General features: G+C 46.1%; 1 protein-coding gene across 2 annotated transcripts; it reads left to right on the forward strand.

Moving 5' to 3' along the window:
* Nucleotides 1–4,916: 4,916 nt before the first annotated feature.
* Nucleotides 4,917–12,870, forward strand: flrt2 (fibronectin leucine rich transmembrane protein 2). Of its 2 annotated transcripts, none has more exons than XM_034527777.1 (2): nucleotides 4,917–5,399; nucleotides 7,459–12,870. In XM_034527777.1, exon 2 carries the CDS (start codon nucleotides 7,886–7,888, stop codon nucleotides 9,866–9,868), a length of 1,983 nt encoding a protein of 660 aa, XP_034383668.1. In that variant the 5' UTR covers nucleotides 4,917–5,399; nucleotides 7,459–7,885; the 3' UTR covers nucleotides 9,869–12,870. The 2 variants fall into 2 exon arrangements, with proteins under 2 accessions (XP_034383668.1, XP_034383667.1); XM_034527776.1 differs by having other exon boundaries at nucleotides 4,917–5,357.
* Nucleotides 12,871–21,022: the final 8,152 nt, after the last annotated feature.

Consider the following 21,022-nt stretch of genomic DNA (forward strand, 5'->3'; position numbering starts at 1 on the left):
GTTCGGTCCTTCACAGATCCTGCCAATACTTGTAGGAGATTTATTTCATAACGCCGATGTGGTTGGCACCTTTGAAGTGGCTCTCAGTGTCCAGATGTAAATCCATGCAGGGAGAACTGTGATAAGCTAATGATGTCTCTGGGGACTAGAAGGAATATAACCACGGGATAAACATTTCTGCATATCTGAGTGGATTCCCTTTCCCCTCTGCGCTGCTGTAGAAGTGGAGGAGGGAGCAGATGGACCGATCTGGCTTTGATGTGCTCGGGGGTCGTGTGTGTCTGCACTTTTATCAAGGTACACAAGCGTGGAGAGTAAATACGCCACGCCAGAACTCTGGGAAGGTCTCTGGGCCGGGCCGAGAAGGGGACTTTCCACTTTGAGATTCCAGAGAGGGTGGAGACTGAAATATTTACTCTGTGATTGTGCAATACTGACCTAATGTATATATATATATATATATATATATACATATACATATACATATATATATGTATACTGTATATATTTATATATATATACATATATATATATATACATATATATATATATATATATATATATATATATATATACATATACATATACATATATATATATATATATGTATACTGTATATATTTATATATATATACATATATATATATATACATATATATATATATATATATATGTAAATATTTACTCTATGTAATACCAATCTGGCTTTGATGTGCTCAATCACAGAGTAAATATTTATATTATAGATTATTATATAATATTATATATGTACATATATATGTATATGTATATATATATGCATATAAATAAGGTAAGTATTGGATGTAATTTTACATCTAACTCCTGCTAAGTTATTTTACTCAACAACAATGAGCAGAATCTAATTAACAATAACATGCCGGGTAATTGCTGGAGCATATTATTCTCTATACGCTTTTCTTTCACCGGCTTCGCTGTCTGTCACTTTACCCTATTTGCGTGCTAGGAAGAGACATTCCATAATACTGCGCCGACGAGGGGCAGAGTGCACTTCTGCAAAACATGTCCATCGAGGAGAAAATAAAAATAGGCCTGTTTCCTCTAAATTCACTCATTCAATAATTAATGACGCACACAGAAGCTTGATTTATGGAGGAATTAAATGCTGCGGACTGGGCCTCGTGACGGCCGTCCATCTCGGGACGTGCCAGTCCAAATTAAACATGAAAGGCAAACGCTGAGAACAAGCACATCATCTCACGTGAGTTGAGGAGAGGCCGTTGGCGCGCTGCGGCCCGCCGGATTGGACTAAATGACATTTGGCTGCCGGGGCGCAAGCCGCCTAATTGGTCGGGGGTCTTTTCTTCGGGGATGTACGATGGAGTGGCTAACCAAGAGTCAAACAGCTACATTAATACTATTTGGCAACTGAAGGAGGAGATCAAAGGAAAACATGCACCTGCTGACCCGTGGGGGTCATGTGACTGTGCCTCTCTGACCCCGGCTATGGCTATAAACTTGTAAACACGGAACATAATTGTTTAGATTAAATCTGAACTCTCCTCTCTTTTGTGAGTAATTTATAATATTTTTCATCATTCAACATTTGAGCTGTTACGTTTGTATTTCCAAGAGGAAAGCAGCGGGCTGAAGGAAGCTAGTTGGTGTAGCCTTGTTACGTTAGTCACGTGACGTTGTCAGAAGAAGAATAAAGAAGGAGGTGTGGTGGAAATCAACCTTTTTGGTTTTCTTTAGAGAAACACTCAAATGTCTTTGAGCATTTATTCAACAGATACTTAGAATAATTCAACTGCACAGATCGAGCTCTTTCACCACAGATGGTTCAGAGGTCTGACCCCGAGAGAAGGTTTAACAGAGTCTTAATCCACATTAGTTTGTATAACCTGTATCTGCTGATGGACCGGGGCAAAGATCCCTGCATGTCTGGAAGGTGGTTTTGTCTACAAGGCTCTGGGGGAAAGAGAACTGGAAGTCGGTCCAGCACATCCGACATGAAACAATAATAAGATACATTTATTATGTGGCTCTGTTGATGGCGTTGAGTTGGTGAGGTTAGGATGTTCACGGTTCAGCAATACATTACATCTAAAAAGAGCAATATGATATATTTCCACAACAGGAGGCAAAAAGTAGCCATTTTCATTCCCAACACACTGACGTGCAAAGCATTTACCTAGACTTAAGAAAAGATTGTGGCGCGGGTTCAAATAACAACATTGAAGTGAACACAACAACAACAATAATACATGGTTTCACCGGGGTGTCCTGAGTGTGTGTGCGTTTGTTTGTCCCACTTATCCTCCCCTCACCAAAGTGGACTTTTTGACTCTTGATTGTAGGTCACCACCAGCTCTGAGCGTCTAACATTGACACAGATGGGTTTACATTGGAGCGTCTCACAAAGAAACTCAAGCAGGCCGTGTGTGTCGCCATCAGATGGCGAGCGGTGTGACAAAGCGCAGGTATTTCACGCCCTGGGAATCACAACCGGCTGCTGGGAATCACAACGGGCCGCTTGTTTGTGCGCACGAGTTATAATTCATGGCTTCCATTTTATTAGATTGTTCCCACTGTTTGATTCATTCATGGGCATGATTTAAATAATGATATAACGTTGCCAATGCACAGGGCCAAGTCATTGATTCCATCCGCCACATGCTGGTTGTACTTGGTGATAGTTACCTCTGGATATAGAGACTCTTTCATCCATTGAGCTCGGGGATGAGTTATCGAGGCATGTTGAGAGCACAGAGTTATTGTTGGTAAAAGGGAATTAACCAGGCTATTGAGGGCTATCGTCAACAATATGCTGACTTGGAGATAACGATACTTGAAGCAGGTACACTGCACTTCCTGCTTCTGGTTAGCTGGCTCTCTGTATGTACACCTGGTGAGCGCAAACCAACCACACGTGCATGGGGACAACTTGTTTCAATCACAGATACCAATTAAAACATGTGCACACAAATGTATAAAGTGTGGCTTAGTTTTATTAATTTCTTCTCTCTATGGCCACTCACAGACCCCATAGGTTTCTGAGAAAAAGTGCATTCTGAAGTGAGACTACTTTTAGTGAGCAGCAGCATCTGTGGCCCTTTTTCCAGGATACAGTGCTCCAACAGCAGCTCCACCAAGAGAGTCCTCAATCAGCTCCAGAGCGATGCTGACAGTAGCAATGCTAAGCTAACGTGCAGTCAGCAGTTATTAGACCCACTTTAATTTAAATTCAACTTTGACAGTGTACCTTCTAAATGTCTTTGTGTGTGTGTGTTTAAATATTACAATTTGACTCTGCAGCTGTGTGTGTGTGCATGTGCAAGTTTTTAGACGTCTTATTACACGGTGCAGTGCGGTGCACTGCTGAATCAGTATTACGATGGAATTATGATGGAATCACTTGGGCTGCGTCTACATGCCTCAAACCACTGGAGGGAAGTCCGGGAAGAGAAGACGAGACGACGCTGCTCCCCCGGGCACAGTGGTCCTACAGCGGGGCGCAGTGGTCCTACAGCGGGGGCCAGTGGTCCTACAGCGGTCCTACAGCGGGGTACAGTGGTCCTACAGCGGGGGCCAGTGGTCCTACAGCGGGGCACTGTGGTCCTACAGCGGGGCACAGTGGTCCTACAGTGGGGTACAGTGGTCCTACAGCGGGGGCCAGTGGTCCTACAGCGGTCCTACAGCGGGGTACAGTGGTCCTACAGCGGGGGCCAGTGGTCCTACAGCGGGGGCCAGTGGTCCTACAGCGGGGCACAGTGGTCCTACAGTGGGGTACAGTGGTCCTACAGCGGGGTACAGTGGTCCTACAGCGGGATACAGTAATCCTACAGCGGGGCACAGTCGTCCTACAGCGGGGCACAGTGGTCCTACAGCGGGGTACAGTGGTCCTACAGCGGGGTACAGTGGTCCTACAGCGGGGCACAGTGGTCCTAGCGGGGCCAGTGGTCCTAGCGGGGTACAGTGGTCCTACAGCGGGGCACAGTGGTCCTAGCGGGGCACAGTGGTCCTAGCGGGGTACAGTGGTCCTACAGCGGGGCACAGTGGTCCTAGCGGGGGCCAGTGGTCCTACAGCGGGGCACAGTGGTCCTAGCGGGGCCAGTGGTCCTACAGCGGGGCACAGTGGTCCTAGCGGGGTACAGTGGTCCTACAGCGGGGCACAGTGGTCCTAGCGGGGCCAGTGGTCCTACAGCGGGGTACAGTGGTCCTAGCGGGGCACAGTGGTCCTAGCGGGGTACAGTGGTCCTACAGCGGGGCCAGTGGTCCTAGCGGGGCACAGTGGTCCTACAGCGGGGTACAGTGGTCCTACAGCGGGGCACAGTGGTCCTAGCGGGGCCAGTGGTCCTACAGCGGGGCACAGTGGTCCTACAGCGGGGTACAGTGGTCCTACAGCGGGGCACAGTGGTCCTAGCGGGGCCAGTGGTCCTAGCGGGGCGCAGTCCCGCTAAACAACAGCGTATAAGGCCCTTCAGGGACACGGTGGCCCCGCCGATGCAGGCGCACAGTCACCAAGACAGCTTTTTTATTGAGAGTGTGACTTTCAATCCAAAGGGAGGCCGCCGGCCGGGCGAGTGGCATGAGGGGTGTGTTGAGAGACTAAACTATGTTCTGCAGTGGGAGGGCAGCAGGGAGGATCTGTGGCTCACAGCCATCACGGAGCTGCTGGAGGAGACATTCTTTACTCTGAGGAGGGGAGGAGGGGGAGAGAGAGGGAGAGAGAGAGAGAGAGAGAGAGGGAGAGAGAGAGAGGGAGAGAGAGAGAGAGAGAGGGAGGGAGGTGAGCAGAGCGCACACGTCGCACTATCAACTGGATTCATCAAAGAAAACATCTCGCGGGGAGTCCGGGCTCTGAGCTGCGTCGGTAGGCTACTCAAGGCAAGTTTGCGCCCCGCACTCACAGCGCCTCGGACGGACGCAGCTGGCCGCCATGGCCCGGGGCGAGCACTTCGGGCGGAGCGCGGAAGGGGAGAGGTGGGCGCCGCGATCACCCTGCCGCCGCTTTCCGTCGCTCCTCAGTCGGTGCCGTTGAGTTAAAAGCGGAGGAGCTCCGTTGTGAAGCGCCCCGGGGAGCTGGAGAACCAGACGCGCACACGCACACACACGCGCGCGCACACACACGCGCACACACAAATAAAGTGCGGACGGCGGTGAGGACGGACGCGCAGCGGAGGGGGGGGACCCATGCGGGCAAACATGTCTCTGTCGCGTCGCGGGTTCACGCCGCTCTTCGGAACCGACTCGCAGAACCGAACGGACCTTTGAGCGCGGGCACGCAGCGGGAGCGCGTGACGGGCCGAGGCGCACGGAAAGCGGAAAAGTTGAACGCGGTCGCGGGTGTTGTAATGGATAAAGGCTCGCCGAAGGTACAGTGGATGTTTCTCAATAACCCGCAGCTGGAGACAAATGTAGGACTGGCTTTTTTTTCTTCTTTTTTTTTCTTCCTACAATCGACTTATTTCTTTAAATTAAATTCTGAATGACATGTTTTATTTTTTTTAAATATATTTTCTTAAATCTTAACCAGCTCCTATATATATATATTTAAAAAAATCCGACACAAGTTCCCATCGCCGTGGAAGTAGCTCCACGGAGCCTGCAGTCACAAACGGACATTTTATTGAATAAATCCCACGACTTGTTCGTGTGTGTATTAATGAGACGGGACAGATTACTGCACTACAAAGCGCACAAAGAGAACCTCACTTTCTTCTCTCTTTTTCCCTTGAAGGAGGCTGCCCGGTTTTTAATTCTCCTTCAAATGAACAGCGCTTTGAAGTGTACCTGATCCGCCTCTCATCGGCCCTTAAACCTCCGATCCATTAGAAACTTTTAATTGCGTTTCTGTCCTAAATCCACTTCTAATCGGATTGTGCTGGCCACAAAGCTCCGCGTTCCTCTGACGGAGAGGACCGGTGCTCTCTGGGCTGGAAATGAAATGTAAAGGAAAGGAAAGAGAAGAAAAGAGTGTCCCTTAGTCCCTCTCATTGATCTGTCCGTGTCCACCACGTATGACGAGGTGATACCCGCAGCTGTTTGAGGTTATTATGGAGATGCGTGGTGACATTTTATTTATGCAGCCACAATAGTCTTGATGCCTTCTGCTGTTGATTCTGCTGCTGTGGCAGCAGCACATTTTATTGCCTCATGTGGTCGCCCCCCAAGCTTATTTGATTAAATGTAGCTCTTTCAATTTAGAAAAGTAGATCACAGATGTGTGTCAAAGAATGATTTCTGCATCTCAGCCACAAAGAGGGATGGCTCCATCTCATCAACAAACAGCACGGGAACGTGAAGAAGCAGGCGGCCACGGCCAACAGATCCTTTACTAGCTTTTCATTTTCTTTCTTTTGACTAAATATACATCCTGTCATGGCTGCCAGATGACACATCTGAAACGACTCATTATTTTCTGACTAAATGGCCGTTCCTGTGCTTAGCATTCAACCCGCCGTTCCCCTTACTGTGTGCGTCCAACATTGACTCAGGGTGGAGCTTCAGGGAAGCTGAAAGCCACCGATGACAACCAGTATCTTATAATCACGTGGGGCAGGGGGGGTATTTGATGGGTCATAAAACTTGGAATAATGGATCTGGGGGTCTACTGTGATCCAACGGCCTTGTGCTTTACTACATGCCTCTCCATGCAGAGAAATATATAGCCTGCATCGATCATTCATTGCAGGTGGAGGGACTGAATTATTCTCCGGTCCCGTTCCATCTGACAGCTCATGTAAGTCACTCTGGCGGGAGGCTGAGGCGATATGCACGGCCCGTTCCTCCACTGCCTCTCCTTTTGTTTTCTCCACTCTTCATGGCCTTAAATCTGGACTTCGGTGGTGGTGTGTTCAGGACGACGCGTTACAACAAGCTCCTCCATTAGGCCACCGGCAAAACAATCGCCCCTGTTTACTGTAAGCACTTGTGTGTTTACTGGCGTTCCTCTACCCACCGTCGCGCTACACTGTCCTGTATGCTCCTTTCCTGAAGGAAGCATCTTATGCCTCCATGTTCCTCATCGGCCGTGTCTCTTTTTAAGCATGTTTTCCATTAAGCACCGTCGATATCGCTCAGAACTTCTGAGTGTGTGTCCTTGCAGTGCTCTATTCCCTCCTTTGATACAGCGGAAGGGATAAAAGCCTTCTTTATGTCTGTGAAACCGGATGTGCAAGAGCTGGTCTGAATATTTATCAGATGGTTAGACTCTTTTTTTTTTTTCTTCTTTTTTTTGAATAGCCGGTGCATAATTTGTCATCGGCAGTGAGTGATGTGTTTTGTGACTCTGTCTTTGTGTTTTGGGGAGAGGGGGAGAATGGGGGGGGGAGTAATGGAGGAATGGAAAGACAGTTGGTATGTGTGTGTGCATGTTTGTATGTCAAATAAAGAGAGAGAGGGAGAATAGAGCCCTCCCCCGAGAACAGGCCACCCCTAAATATACTAATCCAGCATTTCTTTGTTTTCCCACAGGTCTCTGGATCCAAATGTCACCCCCCTTGGACTCTGCCCTGGTCGGGGACCAGCAGTGTGTGACGGACAGGCGAGTGGAGCCTGCGGTGGCTCTCTACTGCGTGGCTTCAAATTGGCCCTGGCTGAGCTCTGCATGGAGCAAGGAGTGAAGAGTCCTGCTATGGTCTGATGTCTCAGCATGGATGGAGTCAGTCAGAGGACTGGCCACCACTAATGAGACCATCGCTTTTCAGCTGAGGACTAGCATTTACAGGATTACTCCCACGGTTTCCAGCATCATTACCAAACTCCCCTAGTTGGACTGTTCGGGGGTTGGGTTTTTGCTGGATATATACGTCATTACCTTTCTGATTTTCATATTTGTTTAATTCCTTCCCAGTTCTTTTTTCCTTTATTTTTCGTTTTTTGGCTGTTTTGTTTCTTCACTATGGAGTTTCTGTCTGGACCCTGGAATAAAGATTGGGCTTCATTCCTGCAATTTTGGTTGACTGTCATCCTAAGCCTCCAAATGCAATTCAGCCCGGGTGCCTCTTGCCCGGTAGAGTGTCGTTGTGACACGCCGTTCGTGTACTGCAACGAACGCAGCCTGACATCAGTGCCTCTTGGGATGAAGGAGGGCTTCAAGGTCCTCTTCCTACATAACAACCAGATAAACAATGCTGGCTTCCCTCTGGAACTTCACAATGTGGCCACTGTAGAGACTGTGTATCTCTACGGCAACCAGCTGGACGAGTTTCCCATCAATCTGCCCAAAAATACCAGGGTCCTTCATCTTCAGGAGAACAATATCCAAACCATCTCCAAGGCGGCTCTGGCCCAGCTGACTCGGCTAGAGGAGCTGCACCTCGATGATAACTCCATCTCCACAGTGGGGGTGGAGGAAGGGGCCTTTAGGGAGGCGATAAGCCTCAAACTCCTCTTCCTCACCAAGAACCACTTAAGCAGCGTTCCCATTGGCCTTCCCGAGGACCTGAAAGAGCTGCGGTTGGACGAGAACCGCATCGCTCACATTGCAGAAGAGGCTTTTCAGAATGTGACACGGCTGCAGCGCCTCCTGCTGGACGGGAACCTGCTGACGGATGAGGGCATTGCACCAGGGACCTTCCAGGACCTTGCCACCCTCCGTGAGCTGGCCCTGGCCCGCAATTCCCTCACCTTCCCCCCACCACTGCTACCCAGCCAGTCACTGGTCAAACTCAGCCTGCAGGAGAACCAGATCGACCAGATCCCCGTGGCAGCCTTCGCTGAGCTAATCAGGCTGGAAAAACTGGATATCTCCAGCAACCAGCTTCAGACTCTGACACAGGGTGTGTTCGATGGCCTGTCGAGCCTTAAGCATCTCATGGTGCGCAATAACCCCTGGCGTTGTGACTGTGCTGTGAAGTGGGTGGTGGTCTGGCTCAAGTCCTTGCCCTCCTCCATCAACGCCCGGGGGTTCGTATGCCTGAGTCCGGAAAAGGTGCGTGGCATGGCAATCAGAGAGCTCACGCTGGATATCATAGAGTGCCCGGTAGAAGTTGACAATCCGCCCTGGCCCACCCTCCGCTCCACTCCCCCACCCCCACCCACAACCACCCCCATCACCACCATGTCCTCCACCCTCATCACCACATCCATCCCTTACTACTTTGACTCCCCCTCCCCTCCCTTGCCCCCAGTCCACAACAACCCTCCCGGGCCCCTGCCTCCTTACGAGGACCCGCTTCAGATCTCCTTCCATGTGGTCAACTCGACCAGCATCGAGGTGAGCTGGGCCTCCTACTTCACCGTCACAGCCTACAAGGTCACTTGGGTCAAAAGGGGCCAAAGCCAAATAAACGAAGGAATGCGGGAGAGGACGGTGAGCGGGGACCGGCGGCACATTAGCCTCACCAACCTGGAGCCCCGATCTGTGTATCGGATCTGCGTGCACGTGCTGGACACCCTGAACTCCTACAGGCCCGGAGAGGATACTATATGCTCCGAGGCCAGGACCAAGGCTGTTGCGTCCACCAAGCCTCCCGGCAGGGAGCAAGCTCCCCAGGAGAGCGTCAACTCCACGCTGCTAATGGCTGGGATCATAGGTGGGGCGGTGCTCATCATCCTGGTGACGCTGCTCAGTCTGTTCTGCTGGCACATGCACAAGAAGAGCCGGTCGTCTTCGACCAAGTGGAAATACAACCGGGGCAGGAGAAAAGACGACTACGGCGAGGCCGGAACCAAGAAGGATAACTCCATTCTGGAGATGACTGAGACCAGTTTCCAGATAGTGGCGCTGAACAATGAGCAGCTGCTCAAGGGAGATTTCCGCATCCAGCCCATCTACACGCCCAACGGGGGCATCGGATTTAGAGACTGTCACCTCAGTAACAACAGCATAGCCTACTGCAAGAGCAGCAACGTGCCCAGTACAGAGTTCTGCCACACGTGATGCAGCAGCAAATAGTACAGCGGCATTCACACACACAGACACACTAGAAACACGTATAACATGCATAAATACACACACATACCCCTTTTGTGAAGACAACAAAAAACATACAAATTCTAGTGAAATATAACTGTACTATATATATTTCCAAGTTCTGTCTACGATGTAATTTATACTGTGGATAATAATGTGGGATTCTCTGCTATCTTTTTTATTCTTAGAAAAAGAGGTACAAGTGTTTCTTTTTTTTTAATAACCAGCAGGGTTTTAAACGTTGTTTTAATGGTCAGTACTGTACATGAACATGGATTTGTACAATCGCAGCGCCCTGGGTGTAGCTTCTGACTGTCAGTCTCAAAAATGTTGGGGCCCTTAGAGGACTGGGATCCTTTGCTAACCACAGAAGCAAAATATGGCCTTTTTGTTGCTCTTTGAAGGACTAGGACCCCCCCCCCCACCCCCTTTCCAACAGAACAGTAGTAAAGACAACACAGCACAGGGGAAATCCAAACACTGCTGATTAGAGCGCTGTGGAAATATAGCACTGGTTCATTGGTGGTATGTTGTAAAAAAAGGACTGAAGTGCACTTTCTTATTAATGAGAGCCAGGCAGGAAATGAGCAGAGGTGGTGAGCGCATGTGAGGGACTGTGGACGGCTGTGCAGGGAGAATGTCATCGGTGCTGTTGAAAGGCCTCGACTGAGATTTCCCAAAAGTGCCTTAACACTAAAAGCGTCTTTGTTCTCCTGGTTTACAGTTGGAACAAAGGTGGGCTTAGTGCGAGAGACACTTTTTTTTGGAAAACTCTGGAAAAAGGATGTCATTTTCAACACGTTCTAGTGAGGAGGTGCAGTTATTTACAGGAGTGTGAAACCCAACAAAGGATTATTGTCCCTAATGAGGTGCATGGATGTGCTGAGGCTCGCAGACCCTTTTACAGAAATTCCCAAATTTGTTCTGCTTCTTTTCTTTCTTTCTTTTTCCTCCCCGTTTTGGCAAGTGAGGCCACAAGGGGGCAGTTTGCCTCAGCGTCGTGTGTGGGACAGAGGAACAGAGGGCGAGACAGAGCTGCGTAGATCACTTTACCTCCACCATCCCCCGGGGTCCATTACCCATATGACATTACTCATGCTCAAACAGCATTGTTTCCAGTATTCTTGCTCATCCGGCTACTTAATAACGCGGAATCATTTCAAACCAACAGTGTTTTCTGTGTTTGGCGGCTGAGTGATATGGATTTTCACCACTGAGGTCTGTCATGAGGGGGAAGCCTCTGGCCCTCCCTGTGTGTGAGAGTGAGAGTGTGATGAATTCAGAGAAAGCACACACATAATGACAATCATACACCCACTTATTTTCACCCGCGTCCCGGGCGCTCATTAGGCCCTGTGATGAATGAGGGAGTCACAACACGATCCGCACAATGCTGCCTGTGAGCGAGCAGCTCGTCCAGCGTGTCATCGCTCACCCCTTTGTGCACATTTATGAGACTCTCCGTTCATGGTGCACTCACCTGAACAATGCACCTGCTCGCTTCTCTTCAGCAGCCCCCCCCTCCGGGGCGATCCTCCCCTCTCTCCCTTCGTTGTCTGCCCCTCAGCCCCCTACGGATGCTGTGGCGGCAGCTCTTTGCATGCGAGGTGCCGGTGAGAGCTCTTCATTATGCACTTCTTAAGCAGACTTTATTTGATTTGACAAGATTTTGTTTTGAGGGGCCAAGCTTAAAGAAGAATGCCCCCACACACACCTCCCTTTCCCCCTTTCTCCTCGTAATCCTCGACCAAAAAAGGGAGAAAAATATGTAGCCCTTATTTTCACTCGGCTGCACGGAGCTCACGCTGGGAGACGAGAGTCTGTTAACTCTTTGGAGACACTCAGATTATTCAGCTGTGCAGAGCCGACACAAAACGGGGCCGCACAAGTGATTTTTAAGGGCTTGTACTGGAGTGATTCCAGAGTATCTCTGAGAGGCTTTACCTCAGCAGTCGGGATATCGCAAAAGTAGCTGCACTTAGTGTAATTCCAGCAATAGCTCCAGTCTTCATCACCTGGGCTTTAACTTGAGGTGGAGCCTGGACTTCCACAGCCCCCAGTGTTCAACACGGAGCAGTAACAAACACTGTCAATGAAGGAAATCCCTACGCATCACCTTGGTGTCACATGATGTCTTCAAATCTTGTTTTCATCAAGACAACTGACATATTTCAGATATAATTGCTGATAAAAAACAAATCAAAAAAACATTGAAAGCAATAGTTCAGTATTGGGAAATTCTCTTATTCACTTTCTTGCTGCGAGTTCTAAGAGAAGATGGATACCACCCTGTGCGCTAGATATGAAGCTAGTGATAGCAGCATGCTACGTTAGCTAAGCATTAGGACTGGAAACTGGGGGAAACAGCTAAAAGCACAAAGTGCGACTTTTACACCTTATTTTGAAGCATGGATTAAACAAAGAAGATATATTGTGTTAGCGAGTAAAGATACGCCGGATTCGGTTACCTTTAGACGGAGCTGTTTCTGTATGCTAAGCTAACCGGTGGTAGCTTCCTATTTACTGTTCAGAGGTATCAAACTTCTCTTCTAACACTTGTCAAGAAAGTGAAAAAATTAAATGGGAAATATTGGCAGTGTCAACCTATTAATTTAAGTGAAAAATAAGTAGTAACGTTAAATGAATTGGATTGCATTACAACCAAATGAGTGATTGTAATGGCAGATGACGTTCACCAAATAAGACTCAATATGTGACATGAGATGGTTTTTTTATTAGTGCGAAGATCTTCTGTGGTTATCAAAGCATCTATTTGAACTTTATTTTCTACTAATCCCCACAGCTGACCATAACCCCAAGCAGAAACACTTGAACATCTACATCAAATATTATTATTTGTATTCTTTGTTCGAGATGAAAGCCCTGTTTGAAGCTACATGCTGGTCAAAAAAGGACCGGTGGGGGAGCTCACACAGTTACAACACATAGCACCCCCCCCCCCCCTTCCCCCCCCCCCTCTCCTGTCTGTGAATGTGTAACAGAGACCCAACAGATGTTTGCCTTACCTTTTATGCAGGACTGAATGATTAGCCCAGAGAGAAAGTTGAAGTGGAAGGAAGAAAAGACGAGACGAGAGCGCTGGAAAGAAAGCACATTTCTTCAACTCTTTGCAGCCGCGGCGGCGGCGACTGTGACGGCATTAACGAGAAGAGCAACACGAAGCGCGTTTGCACGGCCGCTAACGAGAGAATGTTTATCCAGAGGGCGCTCGGCTAACGAGTCCGTCAGACGGGGGCCGCACATTACGCTTCATTTTCTGTTTGCTTGATGAAAGAACGCCGCTGCGGAGGCTCTACACAGAACGTATCACAGAACCGCTAGCGTCGGGTTATTACTGTTTCAGGGATAACTTCCCTAAAAGCTCATTGAATCACGTTGAAACAATCCCGTTTTAATCTCCGAGAGGTCAACTCAAAGGAAACACACGAGAGGCTGAAAGCGTCTCGAGGCGTCGTCGCTTCCCGAAGGCCACACCTTCACTGCTCATGTCAGACACGTTCATCAAAGGGTTCCTGCATGTCCTGTATTTAGCTTCATTATTTTTGTAATCATACCGGGTCTTGGACCTTTTTAGTCGAGCAATCACCCAGAGGTGGTCGAGGGCCGGTGTGAGCAGGAAGAGGGAGGAGGCTGAGAGAACGGTGCATGTGAGGCGGCCGCGTCGGGACGCTCCGCTCCGCCTCATCGAGGCGCTGCAGCGTCACTTTAGACACCATCAGCGCGTTTTCTTAGGAACCAAAGTTAAATTTCTGTTCTCATGATGAAATATTGATGTTGTTCCATGTATGTGCCTTGAGGTTGAACTTACAATGTAAAGTCCTTGACAAACCTTTAAATGTTTTTGCACAAACTGTAAATACTTAAGTGAAGCTTTTTGAAAATAAAAGAGCCATTGGATTTGAAGCGATCGCTCCTTCTTTGCTTTCCACACCGACATGAACGTTTACATTCTGCTGCGTTTAATGAGTGATGCTGCATTGTCTTTCACATGTTAGTGTTGTGCGCTGGAAAGATGTCCGGCTAGCTCAATCTATTTTGGGCCAGAAACTAGTTATTTGGGTTTATATAGTTGTGCCGCACTACACCATGCCAGGTTATTTCTATACGGGGAGCTTGAGACATCTTAGCGTAGCGACCGCAGCTTAGCGTACAGCTGGGGTAAATCCAGGATAGTCTCTCATCTTACTTGTACGGCACAGCTAAGTCCCAGACTGGGCTCTTTCTCCAAATCCCCGTTCTACCGAGGTCCGGTGCTTTTTCCTCCATCTGACCACATCCCAATGTTGCCTCTGCAAACTCCAGCCCGCTGAAAAGCCCACATTAGCCCGATCTTAATTCACTTTGACAATTAACCACATGTATTCAGCAGAAACACAGGAGGGTGTGCCACTCTGGTATTTTGAACAGGAAATTGATGTTTTTCTCAAAATCCCCACATGTCAAAATATGATTTGTTATTGCACAGTTGTAGGCTCTTGGGGAGGCTTTGGCACTAAAATCCTCTACTCTGCTGTTCTCCCCTCCATTTGCGTTATGTAACGAGCACCATGAAGGGTCTGATCTCCCCCTGTCCATTCATCATTCAACCACCAAGTCAACGTGTAAGGTTCTTTTAACTACCAGGTACTTAAACAAATTTATTTGCACCATTAAAAGATAAAGGGGACATATCATGCTCATGTCCCAGTTCATACTTGTCTTTTGGGATTCAACTAGAACATTTCCACTTGCTCTAATGATCAGAAAACACATTCTTTTTCTCACACTGTCTGTCTGAATATACCTGGAATCCCTCTCGGTCTGAAACGCTCTGTTTTAGCGCCGGTCACTTTAAGCCTCCCTCCAAGAAAAGTCTGCTCTGATTGGCTTGCAAGAAACATGTGGTGCACCTTTGCAAAGGTAGTTCTCAAGCCGTGAGCAGTAGGGGAGCCAAATCTGATTGGCTGGTTGGATCACATGTCATCCAGACCAGCGTTCCCCAACCACCGGGCCCTTTCCTGCACAGAAAGAATGAATGACATTTTTAAACTCGGAAAGAAGTTTTACTTTGAAAAATGACCGGATACATCCGTCTATATGTACGTGTATATGTTACCCCCATAATTAATAGCAATAATTCAAGATAGCAAAGATTAGTGACAGACGGTGGCCTTAAGGTGTTCTGGATTCAAATCAAGGCAGAATATCCTGGGTTCACCAAAAAAAGTGCTGAAGCCAGCTTCCATTTCAACATCCTGTCCTTGTGAAGCGTTAGTCTACCAGAACTAAGTTATGAGTAGACTGGACATGAGGAACACACGTCGGGTGTATGTCTGCCATCACCCCGAGATGGGAGACATACACCCTCGTTGCAGAGAACCAGCTCAGGGCTCCACTAACTCGACGTAATGGTGAGTTGCATTTGTATGCAATTTGTTTGTATGCCGGCAGTATGATTTAATTCAGTCATATTTATTGCCGGTCTGTGAAAATATCGTCTTACACGAAACTGGTCCGTGGCGCAAAAAACGGCCGACTAGACAGCCCATAATAAACGGACTGGGTTGTGTTATTTCATACTTTGTGGGTTGGTAACACTCCGGATACCCAAACAAGTACTACGAAAGTTAGTTTTTTCATGATTTCCTTTGAGAAATGTCTGTAACAATGTCAAATTAAAAGCAATCAATTCATAAACAGGAAGTGAGTGAAGCATCACAAGCATAGCTTCCAACAATGACAGTTTTAAGGGGCAAATGATATGCTGTATTAACCCATCCTGTTAATGTCGGCATGTTATACTTCTAAATGATTCATGGAAAGTTGCCATTATTAATAGGGAAATATTATATTATGCTAGCCTATCTTACATTATAAGGCCAGTGTGTTGATTTAGTGATATGCAATCTAAAATCTTCCCAGTTTACATAATAATAATAATAAGTGTCAGGTCAGATGTGTCACTATTTTATTCTTCAATGCAAATGTTTCATATTATCAGTTAATGTCAGTTAATTTGCTGAGCATCTGGCAGCTGTAGATATGAATATATATAGAGTAACAACCAGTATGTACATTTAGTATTATGAGTATTGTACAAATCTGATGGGCTCGTGTTTTCTTTGTATTCTACTTCACACTTCTACAGCACTACAACCCAGTGGGAAATATTGCAGCTATAGATGATTGTGACAAATTAATTTCATGTTAAATTTGTAGGATTAATTTATAAAACACAATACATTGGGACAGACCAACCAACAGGAACATGATATTGATTAAACACATCTTTTACTTTAAGTACAGTTAGCTCCTGATACACGCACACGAGGCTGTGATTTCCAGCACAATGTGTGTCCCAACATTTGTGAATGTTATATGCTACATTAAAAGAAAAAAAAATGTTTTTGTCACATTCCATATGGCAGAAACGAATGAAATGAGAATGTTTGCCTTTGAATAATTCTCCGAACAGGTGTTGGCGGTGTTTTTAATGTCTCCCGGCCAAAAGAACATTGAATGCTCTGCTTAATGAACCTCTCAGCTTCACTTTGTGATCCTCGTTTAAGCATCTTCTAATCAGCCTCAATGTGGAGGAAGAGTCATCACGGGATGCGATCCAAAGCAATCTCACTTCAGGTGTTACTCGCTCTGCTGCTACTCCCATCCTCCACTGGCCTGGCTAGCCTTTAATTAGAGGCAGACTGGAGGTCAGCCCTCGGCCTCTTTCACAGTACTTCAGGCTAATGCGAGTCAAGAGGGGTCACTGGATTTCTGGATTTCCGCCCATTGAGCAGTGAATGCCATGAACACAAAGTCAAAACACGACGATCACCTCGCTGTGCTCTGAAATTAAAATAAAATAAATACTCAATTGGGCCAAACTAGCAGCACGGTTGACATTTGTTCCTGTGAGATGGTGAGAGAGTGTTTCCTCTTTTCCTGAGCGATGCCGTTCCCTGACTGCTTACTCTATTAGTCTTTTACATTTGGCTTTGGGAGTTGAAAGGGACCAAAGCACAGCACAGGATCTCTACCAATTCCTCTTACAACATTTAAGCATTTGAACGGTATTTGAAGCAATCATCAATCAGGAGACTGTTTGCAGATGCAAATTCAATTTGTCCTCCTGGTGTCAGACTACCGAGCTGAAGATTACCATGTGAGGGTAAACTGCAAACACAAGCCCTTCCTTCTGTTTCAGCGGCCGTAGCTAAATGAATACTGCCTGACACTCTCTAGTGCAGCGAGAATCGCTTTCAAAACCAGAAAATCACGGCACTTTCCTTCGAAAGATTGTACACAATAAACACTCAACCCTTTTACCACTCATGAACAGTAAAAGGCCAGCTGCACGGAGCCGTAATTGGTGATAAAATTAGTTCTTTTTTAAATTTTTTTTCCCTGGGAGGCATTTAGAGGTGTGGACAAAATAAAAGCACCTCCTGCTGTATACAGTCTGATGCAACCTCCGAACAGGATGCTGCAACACTTACTAGCATTGTGCAGCTCGCAGTGGTCAGTGGGTGTCGACACCACGTCTGGTTCTTTTCTCACATACCTGTTTGATTGCATCACATTGCATATGTTTACTGTGTCAATTCCCTGCATTTGAATTGATTGACAAACTCAATATGTGCAGTATGCTCAGAATTAGTGCTTTAAGGAGTGAGCGTGTGACTGCAGCTGCAGGAGTATTGTTACCTGTGGTGTAGCAGTGGTGGAAGAAGTATCCAGATCTCCTACTTCAGAATAAAGAGAAATACTACAACAATACACTTCCAAATTTTGCTTCAGTACAACTGTAGAAGTATAATCAGCTAAATGTGCCTGGTGGATCTGCAGAACAATGGCCCCTGTCTTTACATCGTCATATTGTTCCCACTGGATCGCTAATATTGATGCATTAAGTGTGTCAAAAGTAGATTATTGTCCTAGTTGGTGGAGCTGGAGCTGATTGAAACTATTTTGTACATGTTTGTTTTTCAAAGCCATGTTATGTAAAACCGTAATCTGCATTTGTGCGGTATAATTTTAAAAAAAAGCATAAAAAAGAAACACTCAAGTCTTACAAATGCTTAAAAAATGCACTTAAATCAGCAATAAGTGATTATACACATGTAGCTTGTTATTATGAAGCTATCAAGTATCGGCGCTCTAAGCACGGAGCCTGATTAAGTAGCTCGAGGCGTTCAGCTGGAGCGGAGCATGTCTGCTCCAGCATTATAATACTCATATGATCCCGCTAATAAGAAACACAGTGGTTCTCATAAAAGCTCCTATGAATTCTCTCGTCATAGATTTGACCTGGTGCATGACATGTATAATGCTGGGGTCTTTTTTGAATAAGCGAATGTATAATAAAAAAGCTGCATCCATCTTACAGCATCCACGACTGAGTGGCAGTGTGACTGAACAGGTTCATTAGTTGTATAACATATGAAGAAACTCTTTTTCTTGTTAAGATAACCATGTCTTGGCTGGCTGCAGCACGCTTGTCTTGGTTTAAAATGCATCTTCACTTGTTTATACATGAAGCTTCACAGATGAAACTCTAATTGGCGATTCCTCCGTGGAGCATATGTCTCGCAGAGGAAGGTGATCCAATCAGCACACAGAAATAATTGGGACGGATGTAAAGAACACTAGTCTGCGTGCTCTCCTTGATTGGAAGTAATTGTGTTTTCACCAACAGCTCCTTCAACTCTCAGAAACTAAACAACATTAATGCTGTCGAAGGGCGAGCAGGAGCTGATGTTTATGCATGTATGCATAACGGCAGAAACATGGCTTCACGTTTGTAACTTCAATTATGGTTCATGGTTTAAAACTAAATATCAACAACAAAACACCACCTGTCAGTGAAACTTAGAGCAGGTTGCCCGGGACGTGGCCAGATTAAAGTTGACTTTCTCCCCTGGACCACGTGCAGCATGGCAGGGCCTCCATATGCTGAGCCGGTGGGTCACAGGAGTCACACATCCAGGCGGAGCACAGCAGCTGTGACCTGGAGCCAGACTGGTAGGGCGCGTAATGAATGAAGACGCTGATGAACAGGGAAGGCTTTCTGGAGGCAACTCAAAAAGGGTTTCTCTTATTTTACTTTAGGGCTAAGCCGGCTCTTGCTCCTTTTTTTTAGAGAAAACAGACATTTCCAGAGTTAAATAAAGTGTTTTAGTGTTTTTCTTCTTCTTCTAATGAGCCCTTCAAAAGTGGCCAAAAAGGAAAGTGAGAGGATGAATAATAGATGGTGACAAACGACTTCGATGGAATAACTCTAAGTTTGAGAATGAAACTGTGACCTCGATGGAGATGCAACGTGAACCTTTTGGGATGTCACTGGAAACAAGCTCCTCCCACAGCGAGGCCTCAGGATGTGTTTACGACCCTGACGACGACGTGTCAGTCAGAGCCAGCGACTCGCTCACATGAGTGATGGGCAACCTTGATAAAAGGCAATGTAGTCTGGATACTAAAAATGACAACTTATAAATAATATAACAAGTGTTTGGAAAATATTCTTGAAGCCGTACCAATAGACCACTCATCTTGTTTATTTGTGGGATGCAGTAAAACCAACTTGTAGTTGATTTAATGTTTACTTTAAATCTTCTCTACACGACAAAATGTAATTATTATTTATGTTAAATACATTTTCAAAGTTTCAAGCCAGTTCAACTTAGAAATTCTAAGTGTGTACACAAAGTAATGAATGAAGGGAAATTGTCTAATTTCATTTCCGACTTTCTCAACTTCCATTTTTACAAAGCATGAAGGAGAGCGTCTGTTCAGGTTTTTACATTCAGAATCTCTTTTGCCTTGAGTTCACATAATTATATGCGAAATCCATGCAAATGGGAGATATGAACAGAGTGAGAACTGTGAAGCCTCCTTGAGTCACGGAGTCCTTGTTCACAGCTGCATTCTTTGGGCTGAAGTCATAAATACCCTCCTTCGTGAAAGTAAAGTCGGTGGTACTGCGGGCTCAGAACAAAGCTCCATGAGCAATCTCATCCTCCCATTTGTGATGGAAAGACTGCTAACTGTTTGTTTGTTGCCTAGTAAACATCTGCAGCTGATGTCACGCTGGAAAATAGCTTTTAAAGTGCAAGTGGAAATTAGAATTCATCTTTGGGGATTGTTTTGATCTTGTGTTGGTATTTGTTTCAAATTGTGCATTTTCCTCCTTTTATAGCATCCCGTACGTTCTGGAGGCCGTCAATGACGCAATCATTTAGTGAAGGCAACAACTTGTACGGTTTGTTACACTGTAGCAGTTAAAGTCCAAGGGCCACACAGGAAGTTAACCAGCTGTGGCCAGATGTTGTGTCTGACTTGAGCTTGACGCTTGTCTTCTATTCGCTGCCCTAAAAGGCACAAATACAACTAACCTGCATGCTTTACACCTTCCTGATGATATCTGATGATATCTGATGATAGCTGATGAGATCTGATGATATCTGATGATATCTGATGATAGCTGATGATATCTGATGATAGCTGATGATAGCTGATGATATCTGATGATAGCTGATGATATCTGATGATAGCTGATGATAGCTGATGATATCTGATGATATCTGATGATATCTGATGATATCTGATGATAGCTGATGAGATCTGATGATAGCTGATGATAGCTGATGATATCTGATGATATCTGATGATAGCTGATGATAGCTGATGAGATCTGATGATATCTGATGATAGCTGATGATATCTGATGATATCTGATGATATCTGATGATAGCTGATGATAGCTGATGATATCTGATGATAGCTGATGATATCTGATGATAGCTGATGATAGCTGATGATATCTGATGATATCTGATGATATCTGATGATATCTGATGATAGCTGATGAGATCTGATGATAGCTGATGATATCTGATGATAGCTGATGAGATCTGATGATAGCTGATGATAGCTGATGATATCTGATGATAGCTGATGATAGCTGATGATATCTGATGATATCTGATGATATCTGATGATAGCTGATGAGATCTGATGATAGCTGATGATAGCTGATGATATCTGATGATATCTGATGATAGCTGATGATAGCTGATGAGATCTGATGATATCTGATGATAGCTGATGATAGCTGATGAGATC

Source organism: Cyclopterus lumpus, chromosome 24, assembly GCF_009769545.1.
Source record: "Cyclopterus lumpus isolate fCycLum1 chromosome 24, fCycLum1.pri, whole genome shotgun sequence".
In the NCBI taxonomy this organism is placed as follows: Eukaryota; Metazoa; Chordata; class Actinopteri; order Perciformes; family Cyclopteridae; genus Cyclopterus; species Cyclopterus lumpus.